The 17843-nt window shown below is 35.1% G+C and overlaps 3 protein-coding genes across 3 annotated transcripts; all 3 read left to right on the top strand.

The window, feature by feature from the left end:
• The first annotated feature begins 1257 nt into the window (after positions 1 to 1257).
• On the top strand, positions 1258 to 3676 carry LOC140834600 (subtilisin-like protease). Its single transcript, XM_073199605.1, has one exon. It carries the CDS (start codon positions 1292 to 1294, stop codon positions 3560 to 3562), a length of 2271 nt encoding a protein of 756 aa, XP_073055706.1. The 5' UTR covers positions 1258 to 1291; the 3' UTR covers positions 3563 to 3676.
• Positions 3677 to 5976: 2300 nt separating this feature from the next.
• LOC140833537 (subtilisin-like protease 4) lies at positions 5977 to 8241 on the top strand. Its single transcript, XM_073197868.1, has one exon. It carries the CDS (start codon positions 5977 to 5979, stop codon positions 8239 to 8241), a length of 2265 nt encoding a protein of 754 aa, XP_073053969.1.
• Positions 8242 to 12046: 3805 nt separating this feature from the next.
• On the top strand, positions 12047 to 14815 carry LOC140834599 (subtilisin-like protease 4). Its single transcript, XM_073199604.1, has 2 exons — positions 12047 to 12747; positions 13017 to 14815. Exons 1-2 carry the CDS (start codon positions 12132 to 12134, stop codon positions 14600 to 14602), a joined length of 2202 nt encoding a protein of 733 aa, XP_073055705.1. The 5' UTR covers positions 12047 to 12131; the 3' UTR covers positions 14603 to 14815.
• Positions 14816 to 17843: the final 3028 nt, after the last annotated feature.

The raw sequence follows: 17843 nt of genomic DNA, 5'->3' as shown, positions 1-17843 counted from the left end.
ATGCATAATCTTACTATATTTAATTAAAAATATACCTCTTTTGCTAAGTAATTTACGGTGCTCTAAAATGCAGCACTTACGACCGCTTAGACGACGAATGTCTAGGCATTGGACGGTCGCTCACAACTCCAATTTTTAGAAGGACGTTGTCTCTTGACGTTTTTTTTAAATCGATGGTCTAGGTGACTACAAAATCCGCCTAATGTTTAATGTAGAGATTTTAATTTTTAAAAAAAGAATGTACACATTTTTCAATCAATTTGTATTAGATAAAGATGAAAAATATGTCATTGATTTAGACTTTGAATCAGATATAATAGAATTACTGGAAAAATATGATGAACAAAAATAATTAAGTATAAGCAAGAGATGGTGGTGGATGGGTGACCTCCCCCGCCTACGGTTTTTTAGAACTAAACTAGTGTTCAATCAATTTGATGAATTTTAATTAATTTTACAGAAATATCTTCAAATTCTCGTTTTATTTTAAATATTAAGTTTCGTCTTTAATTTATCTATATTTTGAAATTCAAAATATATTTATATATATTAATTTAAATTTTTAAATAGTTATTTACTCATAATAAAAAATATGAAAAAAATCAATAATTTGAAAATGACAAAAATCTATCATGATAAATATTTCAATTGTATAAGTACTACACATCACGTGCAAAAGGACATCAATATTTAATTATTTTATAATATTTTAAATTATATATGAATGGACCCTTCGTATTTCTTTAAATATAATTCAGTGTCCCACCCACTCACCCACCCAAAAAAATGAGACCAATTAATTTCAAAGTATACATGGCATTTAATTAAATAAAATTTAATTATAGGCTTGCATAATAAATGCAGAATTACCCTTAAATCCAATTGAATCCTTTTTATTTTTTTAATTATTTATGATCATAGTTGAAAAGGAAAAATATAATCAGGAATGTAAAATAAGTATACATATAGCACGACTCTAAAATAAATATGTTTCTCTAAGTTCAAAATTTTATAATTGTGACATCTATGTTTTACATCTTAGATCAATTCACTCAAAAATAATTATAGTAATACAATTACTTAGCGAACTTATGCTTTGCGGCAATAATTCACATTCTTTTAAAATCATTTAGGTACTAAACGAAATTTGACGCATGAAAAATGATGGTTAATTAATTATACGCACGAGATAATTAAAGTAACCGCACGAAAATAGTTCCAATACAGAAAATGTCCTATTTATTGTCGCACAAGCCTAGAATTTGTTGACACAGAAAGTACGCGACTAAGAATGGCTTCTATGTTTCTTTTCTTCTTCATTTTCTCGTTCCATTTCTATCTAGACGCCGCGCAGCAGAGTATCTTACAAACTTACATCATCCGTGTGAACTTGCCAGAAGGTCATGACTTTCCAGGAGGGTCACTTGCCTTGGAAAGCTGGTATGGTTCATTTTTGGATGGAATACAAGATCTGAATACGAATACGACGCCATCTCGTATGGTGTATATGTATCGAAACGTGATCACGGGATTTGCAGCTAAGTTATATCCACATGAAGTTGAGGAAATGGAGAAGAAAGAAGGGTTTTTGCATGCCATGCTTCAGGAAAAATATGATTTACATACAACTCGCAGTTCGAACTTTTTGGGATTGTATCAGGATGTTGGTGCTTGGCCCGATTCGAACTATGGAAAGGGTGTGATTATAGGAGTAGTGGACTCCGGAGTAACGCCTGGACATCCATCTTTCAGCGGCGAAAACGTTCCTCCACCACCTGTGAAATGGAAGGGAAAATGTGAACTGAAAAACATTTCATGTAACAACAAGCTTATTGGTGCCAGGAATTTTGCAAGCGATGATCCCGGGCCACCTGTCGACTATGATGGGCATGGAACTCACATAGCCAGCATAGCTGCAGGAAACTTTGTCCTTGATGCCAACATGTTTGGCCAAGCCAATGGCACAGCATCTGGCATGGCTCCTCTGGCTCACCTAGCCATTTACAAAGCATGTGGCAACCACTGTCACAGCAGCGACATATTGGCTGCAATGGATGCGGCCATAGAAGATGGTGTCGATGTTCTTTCAGTTTCCCTTGGTAAAGAAATTGTTGAATTTTATCGAGATGTTATAGCATTGGGTGCATTTTCGGCCATGAAGAAGGGAATCTTTGTAAGCTGCTCAGGTGGTAACAAATTTAAAGGCCCGAATAAATTCCAAGTGTCTAATGGTGCTCCCTGGATTCTTACCGTTGGTGCTAGTACCATCGACAGAAAGATAGTTGCTAGAGTATTGCTTGGAAACAAAGAGGATTTTGAAGGTCAAACGCTGTTCCAGCCGGAGAATTATCATCCCAGCTTCTTGACAATAATATATCCAGGTATCAGTGGCGACGAAAAATCCCAAAATGCATCATTATGTCTTCCTGGGGCATTGGACGACATTGATGTAACGGGGAAGCTAGTAGTGTGTGACATAGGTGGACCGATAAATCACTTAGAGAAAGGACGTGTGGTTCGAGATGCTGGTGGAGCTGGGATGATCCTGGTGAACGAAAAGATTGATGGATACACCACTTTTGCTGATCCCTTTGTGCTTCCAGCTGTAGACATTACTCACGCTTCGGGAGAAAGGATTAAATCATATATAAACTCAACTATGTATCCAATTGCTACCATTTTATTCAAAGGGACGGTGATCGGAGACAAAACGGCTCCAAGTGTTCCATTTTTTTCCTCCAGGGGCCCCAATCTTGCAAGTCGAGGGATCCTGAAGCCCGATATTATTGGCCCTGGTTTGAACATCCTAGCCGCTTGGCCTGAATCCGGGGAAAAGAACAACAACGAACAGGCAAGTTTTAACATGATTTCGGGAACTTCAATGTCCTGCTCTCACCTTAGTGGCATCGCGGCCCTGATAAAAAATTCGCATCCTGATTGGTCTCCTGCGATGATTAAGTCTGCCATCATGACATCTGCCGAGCAAACAAACCTCAATAAAAGTAGTATTCTCGACGAAGAAACAAACGAAACAGCAGACGTATTTGCAATTGGAGCTGGACATGTGAACGCAACGAGAGCACTGGATCCAGGGCTCGTGTACGACATTTCGACCAATGATTACATCTCTTACTTGTGTAATATCTACACGGAGAAACAAGTCGCAATCATCGTTCAGCGTAAGATCAATTGCCGTGCGTCTGAGTACAAACGCTTGCCCGAAGCAGCGCTGAATTATCCGTCAGTTTCTCTAGAGCTAAGTAGTTTCGGAGTAGGTGTATATTCCAGGACAGTGACAAATGTCGGCGATGCAAATTCAGATTATCGTGTCAAAATTGAAGGTGTCTCTGGTGTGAATGTGAACGTGTTTCCCAATGAGCTTAAATTTACGAAGGTTGGAGAAAGGTATACATATTGGATTTTCTTTACCAGATTTTGGTTCCAGCGAATTGAGTCTTACGTTGAAGGATCCATTACATGGGTTTCTCCGAAGCACTCGGTTAGAATTCCCGTTTCGGTGAAATTGGTACCATGGAAGACAAAACTCTATCTCAGCGGCTAATTACTTGGATATATATACCTTCATAAATAATAAGTGGTTTAGCGATCATCTTTGTATTTATTACAGGGAGGTTAACGAACCAAATTAAGCTGAATAAAACGAAATTTGAAGACTCGAATTTGGCTCAAATTAGTTTTATTTGAATCCGAGCTCGATTAGAAGTTCGAAAATTTTAAAAATTTTGACTCGAATTTGGTTCGAGTTAAAGCTCAAGTTCAAGTTCATATCGAAAGATTCGAACATGTTCGCAAACTATTTGAACTATTAGTCGAACAAAATATTTACGCTTGAGTTCAATTAGGAAAAAAGTTCAAACATGTTCGAATTTGGCTCGTATTCGAGCTTTCGAAAAGCTCAAATATGAATCAAATATTTTTCACGTCGACTCGAAAACTCGCGAATCAGCTCAATTTGTTACACTCCTAGTTTATTCTCATGGTAATAAGGTCTCATATCCGACGATGTTTAATTGGATTGATGACATTCAATAGAATAAATAATGTTATGATTATTAAAATATTGAGTAAGATGATATGTTTGGTTTGATTAATTATGTCACGTTCCGTGCTCAGGTTCGCTCTTACGCGACAACATAATAAACTTTTTTATCAACTACTTTGTATTTATCTCACTTTACGAAAATTATTTACCTAAATTGCTATAGAACTCATCTACATTTTGTGATAAACTTAATTTTATCTTTTCCGTGTGAGACAATGGTATAAACAATATTAATTTTTGGGATAAGTTGTAAAAAACAATTTAGTTTTTTCAATAATTAATTAATATAAAAAAATGAAATATGATTGGTAATGTTGTAATATAAACTAAACGAAAAATGATATATTTGGTTTCTTAGTTTTTGATCTCTTAAATAAATCGATACATATGGAGGCAAACTGAATCATCATTATATGACAAAAAAAGAAAAATAAAGATGCATTCCCTCCTATAATTTTATATACCCTATCATTAATTATCTCATTTTAGTTGAAATTGAAAGTTTCAATTGATTGATAAGATATATGTTAACAATGAAATTCAATAACAATTTGAGTTAATCATTTTCGTAAAATGAGAAGAGATACGAAATAGTTGCTAGGTGGCGTGAGCGCAAGACTGGGCCTGGGGAGCACCGCAAGACACTGCTGTATTGATACCAGAGTGATCAGTGGTTTCTCAGCGAACTTGAGTTCATGAAGAAGAAAGATGGGTTCGTTTCGGCAAGTCCCCAAAGGATTCTACATGCTCTAATTAACGAAACTTTCTCCCAAGTTTCTTGGATCACACCATGAACAAGGATTTTGGAAACAGTCACATCTTGACACAGGAATACTCCCGAGTCATCCTTCGTTTAACAGCAGAGTTTTTACATTTTCTCCCTCAATCTTTGGTTTTTTATCTTGTCTCCTAAATGAATCGATACACGGGAAAATTGAATGTAACATGTTTTGCATGGGTAATGTTACCCATATCTTACACTTTAACCTAGCAACTCTCTAGCTACGTTTAATTTACATTAGTCATTGAAACAAATATTAGTTAATGGTTTTCGTCAAAATTTTCTAATCACATTACTTAAACTTCATCACTATTCTGAATTTTTTTTGGTCGTCAAAGTTTCGTAATTAATGCATATTTTCAACCAAAAATTTTCAAATATGAAAATATTATCATAAGCTGCTGAAGTTAGAGCAGTTAATTAATTAATGTTATTTCGAATCTATTCAACATACTTATTTAATTCTAACTAATTAATGCTTCATAACTTTAGCCTTTCTACAATTCAAGATAGACAAATAAACCACGTTGAGAAATATTGTGCTACATATTCGACTGAGAACATATTAATTGGTAGGAAGAATTGAAAATATAAATATTGATATATCGTTTACATATTTTACATACTTCACCGATTCGAATAGTTATGAGAGGACTCACTCCATTTTTTAGTTGGCATGGTAACTTGCATTGGTTTACTATACATTCATGAGTGAGACTGATTTGCAAAGTTCTCATACTAAGACCAAGTCATGCCGCCTCAGCTTAATTTATTTCATTTGTCTTTTTTCTCTGAAGTGGAATCTTGCCATTGTTACCTAAATTGATCTTACCAATTTCAGTTATTCACAGAAGTTAATAATTTATGAACATATTTTTTTTAAAAGTTTCTATTTTTACCTTTCCCATATTTTGTAGCATGTAACCATCACATTCATGTATCTGTGGTAGCATACATTTGCTTGCCGCCTGGAATTAAAGAATCTAGCATCAGTTCGGATACGCACGTTAAAATTTCTTTTAACATTATATTTTCTGCCGGCAATTTCTTCTGAAGGCCCGAATATAGACACACTATAAATACCCTTGGAGGGAAATTTTGAAGAGCTAAATCCAGGCTTCAGCTTTTGATTATGGCCATGCCTGCAGTAACTTTATTGTCTCTCATTTCAGTTTTTGTTATCTTCCCTGATTCATCATTCGGCAACGAATTCCCCGCCAGGGTCGAAAAAAGTGAGCTCAAGACATACATTGTGCACGTGAAGAAACCGGAGGGCCGTGTAGTCTCTACCCTATCCGATGACACGAGAGCCTATCACGAGTCTTTTCTGCCAGTTACAATCACTAGCGATTCACCTGGCGAGCAACGCAAGAAACTGCTGTACTCGTACCAGAATGTGATCAGCGGTTTCTCAGCAAGACTTACTGCTGAAGAACTCGAGTCCATGAAGGAGAAAGATGGTTTCCTTTCAGCAAGTCCAGAAAGGATTCTACATCCTCTAACAACACATTCTCCCAAGTTTCTTGGATTATACCAAGAAACAGGATTTTGGAAGCAGTCACATTTTGGCAAGGGGATCATTATCGGAGTTCTTGACACAGGGATACTCCCGAGTCATCCTTCATTTAGCAGTGAAGGCATGCCGCCTCCGCCTGCTAAATGGAAGGGTAAGTGTGAATTTGAGGCAACTGTGTGCAACAACAAGCTTATTGGGGCAAGATCATTTAATGTGGCATCCAATGCCTCGAAAACTATTGTGGATACGCCCCTCGATGATGATGGGCATGGAACGCATACGGCTAGCACAGCTGCTGGTGGAATGGTGAAAAATGCCAGTGCGCTAGGCAATGCTTATGGCACAGCGGTCGGGGTTGCACCAAAAGCACATTTAGCCATATATAAAGTTTGCTTTGGACCTGACTGCCCCGAAAGTGATATACTAGCTGGATTGGATGCTGCGATTGAAGATGGTGTAGACGTTCTTTCCATTTCGCTTGGTGAAGATTCAACCCCATTTTTCAAAGACAATATCGCAATAGCATCATTTGCTGCAGTTGAGAAGAGCATTTTCGTTAGTTGTTCTGGCGGAAACTCAGGCCCGATAAAGGAAACAATAACGAACGAGGCTCCATGGATTCTCACTGTCGGTGCCAGCACCATTGATAGAAGCATTAGGTCCACAGCAAAACTAGGAGACGGTCGAGAATTTGATGGCGAATCTGTTTTCCAGCCTAAAGATTTCCATCCAACGCTGCTACCCCTTGTTTATGCTGGATCCAATGGAAATCAAGATTCAGCATTCTGCGCGAATGGGTCGTTATCTGGAGTCGATGTTAAAGGAAAAGTTGTCTTGTGTGACAGAGGAGGAGGAATAGCAAGATTAGCAAAAGGTCAAGAGGTAAAAGATGCCGGGGGAGCGGCAATGATACTTGCCAACTCACAAACTGATGGATTCAGTACGTCAGCAGATGCTCATGTCTTACCTGCAGCTCACGTACCATACACATCGGGGCTTAAAATCAAAGAGTACATAAACTCAACCGAAGCTCCATTAGCAACAATTTTGTTCAAAGGTACCATTATTGGAGACCCATTGGCTCCAGCTGTGGCTTCTTTCTCCTCGAGAGGGCCTAGTTTGGCAACACCAGGGATTCTGAAACCGGACATTATTGGACCTGGAGTGAACATTTTAGCAGCATGGCCATTTCCGCTGGATCAAGACACGAACACGGCACTGACATTTAATATCGAATCGGGCACGTCTATGTCATGTCCTCACCTCAGTGGGGTAGCTGGTTTGCTCAAAAGCGTGCACCCTTATTGGTCTCCGGCAGCCATAAAATCGGCTATTATGACCTCAGCTGATCTAGTCAATCTCAAAGGCGAACCAATTTTAGATGAAACACTCACCCCAGCGGACATTTTCGCCACGGGCGCAGGACATGTCAACCCATCTAAAGCAAACGAACCGGGGCTGATATACGACATTGAAACCGAGGATTACATCCCCTACTTGTGTGGATTGGGCTACACAGACGAGCAAGTAGGGATCATCGCACACAAACGGGTCCATTGCACGACGAAAATTCTTGAAGGACAGCTTAACTATCCCTCATTTGCCGTCACGTTCGGGAAGCCATCGCAAACATTTACCCGGACCGTGACAAATGTTGGTGAACCATGTTCAAATTACAGTGTCAAGATTGTTGCCCCGAAAGGAGTTAGCATTAGTGTGAAGCCTGATAAAATGTCCTTCACGGAGTCGAATCAGAAAGAATCGTACTCTGTGACGTTTAGCCGCACAAGTAACATCACAAATACATTTTCACAAGGTTATTTGTTGTGGGTTTCCGCAAAATATTCAGTCAGGAGTGTTGTATCGGTAAGGTTCAACTGAATCACAATTTCCTCCCTCGATTACCATAGGAGTGAGGTTTTTGTTTTAACGTCGATTAATCGAACTCGTGTCTCTTTCTTATCGGAAAAATCTAGGCCACTGCATCAGGAGGGCGTTGGCAACTGAATCACTCTTATGTGAAGTAAAGTTATATGTTATGAATTGTGATCAGTACGATATTTGAACGACTCTTTGAACAATTCTTTCACTATACCTAAAAACGGAACAAAATCGAAAATTACAAATGGATTTTGAATAATTTTCCCTTATAAATATTTATTATGATTATTAGGTTTTATGTTATCAAATTTAAGTTTTAATCTAGTATCTTCTAAATTTTGATAATTTTAATCATTTTTATCGAGATTATTGATGTGCCACTACAGACGTCATGTCACATTAACACTGCAACAAATGACGAAAAATGATTAAAATTAAAAAAACCGACAAAATCTGAAATTTTACATATAGATAAACAAAATTTCCCAAATTTTACTGAGATCGATAATTTCAGAATTGATATTATTATTTTTAAGTACACATATATAGTAATTCTAATTATTGATTGTAAAACTTAATTTTATTTTTTTGATCTCGAAGTCACCAAGGACATTTAGAGGAAAATTTGCTAAATTTTCAAATTTTATTTTTTGGTTATGAAAAGCAACATTTTTTATGGATGATTCAAATAAGAGATCTGTCTCACAAATACGACCCGTGAGATCGCCTCACACAAGTTTTTGTTTTATTTTTTATGTTAAGAGTATTATTTTTTATTGTGAATATCGGTAGGGTTGACCGTCTCACATATTAGGATCCGTGAGACGGTCTCAAATGAGACCCACTCTTTAAATAAATATCTCACATGAGACCCACTCTTTAAATAAATAAACTGTCATATTTTTGCTTTCGCAAAAACTCTTGTGAAATCGTTCCACGAGTCAATTTTATGAGACATATATATGATCCGATCTAACTCATAAAAAATATTATTTTTCATTTCAAAATATTATTTTCACAAAAGACTTACTTATTATGCATGAATTTTTTTAAGGGTACATTATTCTCACCAAAATCTTTGAATTCATTTCTGATTCAACTGGATGTTTATTTTATCTCACTAATGAATCTAGAAATAAATCGCAGAAAAATAATTAAAATAGTATTCTCAATTTATTTATTTAGTGTTTTAACAAAAGTATATTTTGGTTTCGGTTCCTTTTGTTAGATTATTGATATAATATTGAAAAATATTATATGGGTACTGGAAAATGCTGACACGTCCAATGACATTAAAAAAGAACAAAAAATAAACAAATTCAATTTACATGATTAAAACTCAAATTTGAATATTCACGAGATAGATAAAAAACGCATAATAAACAAACCGAGAGAAATATCTCGACTCTTATCCCAAATTGATTCACACACAAGTGAGTAGAGTAAATCCAAAACTAGTTGACTCCGAAAGTCTGTTATAGTCTTCAAAGAATGTTTAAATTAAGGAGTAGGTCTCATATGAGACCGTCTCACGGATCATAATCTGTGAGACTGGTCAATCCTACCCATATTCACAATAAAAAGTAATACTTTTGCATGGATGACCCAAATAAGAGATCCGTCTCATATATACGATCCGTGAGACCGTTTTACACAAGTTTGTTTTTGCCTAAATTAAGATGGGATACATTTCCACAACGTAGCTTTCGGGAAAAAATTGGCATTTTATGTATCGATTGGAAAAATATGCTTCGATTGCGAAAACTAATTATTATATTATATTAGTTGAAAAGTCTCAAACTTTGAATTCAAAACCCATCCATTATATATGAAAAATCACTAGCAATCATTTTCGCCAAATTCCATTAATTCGTTTTTTTTTCTCCTTAAAATTCTATCTTCTTTGGATGTATCGGTTACTAACAATCATAAATGATTCAACTTTCTCAGATAAAATGAGGGGAAAAAATAAACTTTGTGCCAAAAAAATCTAAAGCTTTTTACCTATTCTTTATCATTAAAATACATTAATACTCTAAATTTTATGAATTATATCCATCTCTGATTCAATTGGATGTTTATCAATCTAGAATTAATTTGTGGGACACATGCAAGTAATACATCCAAAACTAGCTGACTTTACTGATTCTAAAGTCTATTAGAGCAACTTCTAATTGTTATTGTTTTTACATTTTTTAAAAGTTTTAAAATTAGTTTTATTGTTTAATATTTCAATTAAATAATAAATTTTATAATTCTAATTTTTATTTTTCAAAATAAATATTAAATAAATTTTATTCAAAATTTTGAAATATTAATAATAAAAATATAAATTTAAAAAAACCAAATTAAATTACTAGTGCGTTAAAAAATGTACAAATTACAAACAAAAGCAACAAACATTCTGAAACAACAACAAATAACAACAACAACGACTAATAAACAATAAAATTATGAAATAAAAAAAAATTATGTAAAAAATATATTTTTAGTAATAATATAAATCGGACCAGATCTTCCAATATCTTTAAAATAAGATCCAAACATTCAGCTTCAAGCTTTTTTTGCAAAATTTTTTGTTGTTGAGTTCTATTTAGTGCACTGACACATAGTTGGATTAGTAATTTTGATCAAATATTTGTATAAAATTCTTTTATCCATTTTCTTTCCTCTTTTTCAAGTAAGATATTTTGATGGTCATAGTTTTTGCTCACGATGTTAATATGCTTTTATTGAATGATGTTACTTGGATGAATAATAATATTATTATATAATTGACGTTAAGGAAAATGATATTCGAGATCTGGGTTAGTCAACACCGACGTTGTTCAACAATCACATAATCGCTAAACAACAAGCCTCGTATTTCAGTATAAACGAAAACCAGTCTATTTCGAATAAGACATGCTTTGGGGTTGGTGATGAAGTTTCGATATATGAAGATTCATCGCTATGTTCTTCCTCAGTTTTGATTCAAGTTGTATAACGCTTTCGCACATTTTATTTCGTTTTGGAATTTATCGCTGTAAGACAAGATTATTTTGAGTTAATAATGAAATAGACTGGTTTTGGTTTATACTAAACAATAAGGCTTGTTGTTTAGCGATTATATGATTGTTGAACAATGCCAGTGTTGACTAACCCCGACCTCGGGACGTGACAATCTTAGAATAAACTATTTCTAATATTTTGTTATTTTTCCTATGATGTTTATTGTGATAATTTTTATATTTAATTTTATTTATTTATTGTTCTCAATAATTAAATAAATATATTAATTGATTTCTCGAAATAAGTCAAATTTGAAAAATTCAATTATATGTGATAAATAAGATATTTGTTAGCGTATAAAATGTTAAGTTGATCTATTTTGAGTTTAATTTTCATCATATAACTCAATTTTTTTTTTTGGTTTTGGAATTTTATTTTTCATAACATCACTAAATCTATAAAATATAGTTTATATGAGGTTGATGCTCTCATACATAGCATATGTGACGAGAATAAAAAATATATTATATTACACATATTAATATTCATTTAAACAAATAAAAGGCGAAAATATAGCGAAACCAAAACTCAATATTGAATGAGTTAGTTGACCAAAAATAACAATTTTCTTTTTCTGTTTTAAATCCTATTTTCTGAAGAATAACATGAAATGGGTGGCAACTGGCAATTGCTATAATGTTAGTGGGCGGCGCGCAATCGCTATGAAATATCATCCATGGAGTCAACATCAGACGGACGTGAGACAAAGTGTTACATATAGTGGAACTTGTAAACTCAAACCCACACCAAGCAAACCAAACATTTCCCAATTCCCCAACTTCTTACCTTTTTACCGCCCTTCCATTGCGAATGGGCTTCATTTACTTTATCTCATTTGTATGCTTTTTATCAATCCATTAGCTAATCCTGCAGCATTTGCACATGAATCCAGTTTAGAAACATTCATTGTTCAACTTGATGGGATTGATGCACAGCTTCTCACACAATCAGACAACCATTTAGATACCTGGTACCGTTCCTTTCTCCCAGAAACCTTAGTAAGCGAAAACGAGGGATCATCCCGCATTATCCGCTCGTATCGGAATGTGTTCAAAGGTTTCGCTGCTAGATTATCTGCAGATGAAGTGAGTGCCATGGAAAATAAGGATGGGTTCGTGTCGGCACGTCCCGAAAAAATATTATCCTTGCACACAACACATTCTCCGAACTTCTTGGGGCTGAACCAGGACATAGGTTTCTGGAAAGATTCAAACTATGGTAAAGGTGTGATCATTGGAGTGGTGGACTCTGGAATCTTACCTGAACACCCCTCGTTCAGTGACCAACAAATGCCGCCTCCGCCTGAGAAATGGAAAGGGAAGTGTGAATTCAATCACACATGTAACAACAAGATTATTGGAGCCAGGTCTTTTGCCACTGGAGTTCAAAGCCCATATGATGACATCGGACACGGAACTCATACCGCGAGCACTGCTGCTGGAAATTTTGTGAAAGGTGTGTTCTATCTTTTTAAATGCCATATTTAATTCTGCTGCATCTGTATTATATGTGTGTGTGTGTGTGTGTGTGTGTGTGAAGTGCACAGTTTGTAGCGCTCAGGCTCGGAAATATTACATAGAATAATCTAGAAATGTTAACATTTAATCCTTACATTGTACTCATACGTACTAAGATTAATCTAAAATTTAACAAAATAATCCTAGCTAGAATCTCAACTCTCGAAATTCTGAGTTACTGATTTCAAATTATATTTCCATCAAAAGGTGCCAATGTTTTTGACAATGCGAACGGCACGGCTGCTGGAATTGCACCACTCGCTCACCTGGCTATTTACAAAGTATGTTCCTTCTCGTCATGTTCGGAAAGTGACGTGCTTGCTGGAATGGATGCTGCTATTGAGGATGGAGTAGACGTGCTTTCCATTTCCATAGGCAATTTCGAAGATAACTTTTACCAAGATTTAATAGCACTAGGAGCGTTTAGCGCCATGGAGAAGGGAATCTTGGTTAGCGCTTCGGCAGGTAATCTTGGCCCTTTTAACTACTCTGTGTTAAACCAATCGCCCTGGGTTCTCACGGTTGGTGCAAGTACCACTGACAGGAAGATCAGGGCAACTGCATTGCTCGGAAACAAAGAACAGTATCACGGAGAATCAGTGCATCAGTATAAGGGTCTCCCGGAAACACTCTTGCCTCTTGTTTACGCTGGATCGGTTAACAAAAGTGATTTTCTTGCTCCATATTGCTTCCAGGACTCGTTTAACGGAACCAATTTCAAGGGAAAAGTAGTTGTGTGTGAATCAGGTTTGGTTCCAACAATTGAAAAGGGGGAAGCTGTGAAAAATGCTGGCGGTGGGGCCATGATTCTTCTGAATAACGAGTATTACGCAAACACAATTCAAGCACAAGTGCACGTGCTTCCAGCGACTCGAGTGAGTTATGCAGATGGATTAAAAATAAAGAGTTACATAAACTCAACATCAAAACCCGTGGCCACAATTCTTTTCCAGGGTACTATAATTGGTGATGATCTAGCACCGGTGGTTGCTGCGTTTTCTTCCAGGGGACCCAACTCTGCAAGTCCTGGAATCCTCAAACCTGACATTTTGGGCCCTGGTCTCAACATTCTTGCAGCATGGCCTACCTCTATCGAAAACAGGACTGATACTAAATCCACATTCAACATACTTTCTGGTACATCAATGTCCTGCCCGCACCTTGCTGGGGTAGCAGCGCTGCTTAAAAGTGCACATCCTGATTGGTCACCGGCTGCCATTAAATCGGCGATATTGACCACTGCGGATACCGTAAACCTCGCCCACGATCCAATCCTGGAGGAAAGGTTCCTTCCGGCCGACATTTTTTCCACTGGTGCAGGCCATGTGAACCCTTCAAAAGCTAATGATCCGGGACTCATATATGACATCCAGCCTAAAGATTACATCCCTTATTTGTGCGGTTTAAACTACACAGATCGAGAAGTCGGTTCCTTTGTACAACGAAGAGTGAATTGCACTGCAGAATCAAGCATACCAGATTCTCAGCTGAACTATCCTTCATTTGCTCTAACCTTCACATCCCAGTCAACTTCTCACACATATACTAGAACCGTAACTAATGTTGGCCAACCAGTCTCATCTTATCATGTCGAGATTGTGACACCACCAGGTGTTGATGTACAAGTGGAGCCCTTTATGCTGAAATTTTCGGAAGTAAGTCAGAAAATGGAGTATCAAGTGACGTTCAAACGGTTAAATTCTGCCAAGAACGATACAGTTGTTCAAGGTTTCTTGAAATGGACTTCGGTTGAGCACTCTGTGAGGAGCCCTATAGCCGTAATATTGCAGTGAGATACAAAATGGAGGAAGAATCTTTTGTCATAATCTTGTGATGATTGTTGTCCTTTTGTTTGAAAAAATAAAGTAATGCATGCATGATTGTGTGTATTGATTTTTAGGGAAGACGTACATTATTATAAATCTTGTTTCAAGCATTTATTGTGAATATTTTCGTTGACAAGCTTGTTTCAATAATATGAACGTACAGTCCACTGTTGCCGTGTACACATGGGTAAGAAAAAAACATGTTTGCACTAGTAGATTTAATTGAAGTAGCCCATAATACAAAATTATTATTAGAAAATGAGTGATTATTAGTTTTTAAAAATATAATTAGTTTTGAATTGATTATATCCGAAGCGGAGTCAGCATACGATCGGTCCACTTACGTACGTAAGCCAACCGATTGCCATTTGCAACGATAAGTGTTGAGATTGGAACTTGGACCTAACTCAACCCCAAAAGCTAGCTCAAGGGGGGAGGATTGTCCAAGCCCATATATGCAAGTCCCATGAATATTATTCCACCGATGTGGGACAATTAATACACCCCCCTCACGCCCAGGAATGAACATCTGGAGCGTGAAGTTTACAAGGTCCAACGTCTTGTGGGCAATTCAACACATAACGGTGGAACCTGGGCTCTGATACCATGTTGAGATTGGAACTTGGACCTAACTCAACCCCAAAAGCTAGCTCAAGGGGGGAGGATTGTCCAAGCCCATATATGCAAGTCCCATGAATATTATTCCACCGATGTGGGACAATTAATAATAAGTCCCATCAGCATACAAAAGTTTTGTCTTAATCGGCGCCCAAGGATTTGTCCGAGTTGAAAAGACCACTAAGGTTTGTAGGCATGTGAGACAAGTGCCTCTAAATGCATCCATATATTTCGAAAATTCGAAGTCATACAAGCCCCTCCAAAGTTTTGACAAAGATACACAAAAAACATTCCACAATTTTTGAGTGAGTGAGGTGCTACAGAAGTCAAGCTTCAGTAGCTGTTTAGAGGTCAAAAATCAACGTCATTTTGACAATATTCGGTTGGTATGTTAGCTAAAATTATTGAATGTCACGTGAAAACTCCTAAAAAAAAAGACAACTTATTAATTAGATTAAAAATTTAAAATTAAATAACAATATAATATAATTATTTAAATTAAAAGTTAAGTATAATAACCTATGATACTTAGAAATACATCAAAATTATATATTATACATCAGAAATGTCCATCATTGCGTTAGCTAGAAGATCAGAGAGAAATTAATTGATTAATTGCGCCTGATTATAGATGTCAACTTGGAATTATAAACTTGAATTTTACACAATATTTCACGCCTCTTTAATTTCAAGGATTGAAGGGGTCATATATCTATTGTTTATATAATTTTTTTTAATTTTATTCAAAAGTCTCAAAGGTACGTAAGGGCAATCCTATATATTTCAAATTTCAATTGATCACCTCGCCAAAATGCTAATATATATGAATACCCAAATTATAATTTTCTCCTATCTATTGGAAAATTTCCTCATAATTAAGTAGTGTATGATATTAATAGACAAGTTACCTTGTAATATAAAATTAAGATTGGTTGACTTTATTAATTATTGTACTCTAATTAAAATAAGAGATAGTTGAGAATGAATAAATTTAAATTCTATGAAAAAAAATCATAAAATTTAGTTAGTCTATATAAGTTTTCTAAGACTAATCCTGAAACTGAAAAATTATATAATCAGATTGGATATATGACTCAAATTGATTAAAAGGACATTCTACTCACATATTTTATTAACTTGAAAGAGGCACAAATCTGCACTCCACTTCTTTGATTAAGCACAGAAACAAATTGCTGCAATAATTATTTCATGCGAAATTCCATTAATTAATATTTTCATTCACTTTTTTAGTACTGACTGGCGAATTCGATCGAATAAACACATAACGGGATAATTGCATAAAAAAATTCAATAATCAGATAGTACAAAAGTACGAGATTGAGAGATTATTGTGTCTTCGTGTTGATTTACCCTACTGAAATATATCGGTTATGAGTTTCATCGTAATAAAAAAAGTACAAGATTGACAAATAAGTTGTCAAATTTCAAACTCCACTTATTCTCTGTACGTGATTTTTATCTTTTTATATTTTACACGATAAAAAAACATATTATGAAAAAAATTTCTGGTACATATAATACATTGTTTTGCGCAAATATTAATTGAGAAATTATGATTATCAGGAATATAGTATCTTGGCCTATATGGTATTTTGATTAATTTTCTCGACCATATGACAAAGCCAGTTAATTGAGAGAAGCTAATTCTTTTATTTATGTTTCTTAATAAAAACTTATTATTTCTTTCAATTTTTATTTATTTATTTATTATGGCTTCAACATGCCGCTAGACCTAGTGGGCCAAGTCAAATTTGCTCTTGACAAGCCAGCCATATGGAAACAGTCTTATCTAATTGATTGTTAATTATATTAATTAACTAATTAATGGGCGACTTATAAATTGAAAGCCAAAAATTAAATAAAGTCGTAACAGAAAAACATTATTTTGTTCCAAGGAACAAATATTATTTTTACATGACATCATATTTTTCGTTTTTTAATTATTGTCACAACGACATCATAATCTTTAAATACAAAAGGTCGTTATTATTTTTGGGACAAGAAAAGTTCATTAATAGGGACAAGAAGTACAAAATATGTACTAAAACGCGTAGATATACGTACGCTAAAATGGAAATTTATTGGACACAGTGACCATTATTAGATTATGGGAAAATTTTAATCACTTGTAATCCGCATTCACCAGTAGTACATTATATACATCAACATCACAAATCAATACAACGAAAATAATTATAATATTAATTAACAAAAAAAAATATAACATATTAAAATTGAAATTAAACAAAAATAAAACTACGAAATTGCAACTTGACAAATATATAATTGTTGTTTTTCCAAAAAAAAAATATGAAAAAAATATAATCATGTAATTAAAAAAACTTGAAGGTGAGGACGAACAAAGACAATATATAACCGAAAAAAAAATAAATTACTTATATAATATTAATATGCCACATTAATTCGACCCCCTCTTTATTATCAGGTAGAATTTCCAGAAATACTATATGCTTAAGAAAAAACCATTCGCAAATTAATAAAATGATCAAAGAAACTCTTTTTCTTTCAAAGCTAAATTGTATTTTATTTTTGTTTCTGTGTGGTTTCT

The sequence above is a fragment of the Primulina eburnea genome, chromosome 6, assembly GCF_022965805.1.
Source record: "Primulina eburnea isolate SZY01 chromosome 6, ASM2296580v1, whole genome shotgun sequence".
NCBI classification, from domain to species: domain Eukaryota; kingdom Viridiplantae; phylum Streptophyta; class Magnoliopsida; order Lamiales; family Gesneriaceae; genus Primulina; species Primulina eburnea.
This window is presented reverse-complemented; position numbering and strand designations above follow the sequence as displayed.

Coding starts and splice junctions, on each gene's coding strand:
- LOC140833537 (XM_073197868.1), top strand. CDS start 5,977: ATGGCCATGCCTGCAGTAACTTTATTGTCTCTCATTTCAGTTTTTGTT.
- LOC140834600 (XM_073199605.1), top strand. CDS start 1,292: ATGGCTTCTATGTTTCTTTTCTTCTTCATTTTCTCGTTCCATTTCTAT.
- LOC140834599 (XM_073199604.1), top strand. CDS start 12,132: ATGCTTTTTATCAATCCATTAGCTAATCCTGCAGCATTTGCACATGAA. Junction 12,748..13,016: donor TGCTGGAAATTTTGTGAAAG/GTGTGTTCTATC, acceptor TTCCATCAAAAG/GTGCCAATGTTTTTGACAAT.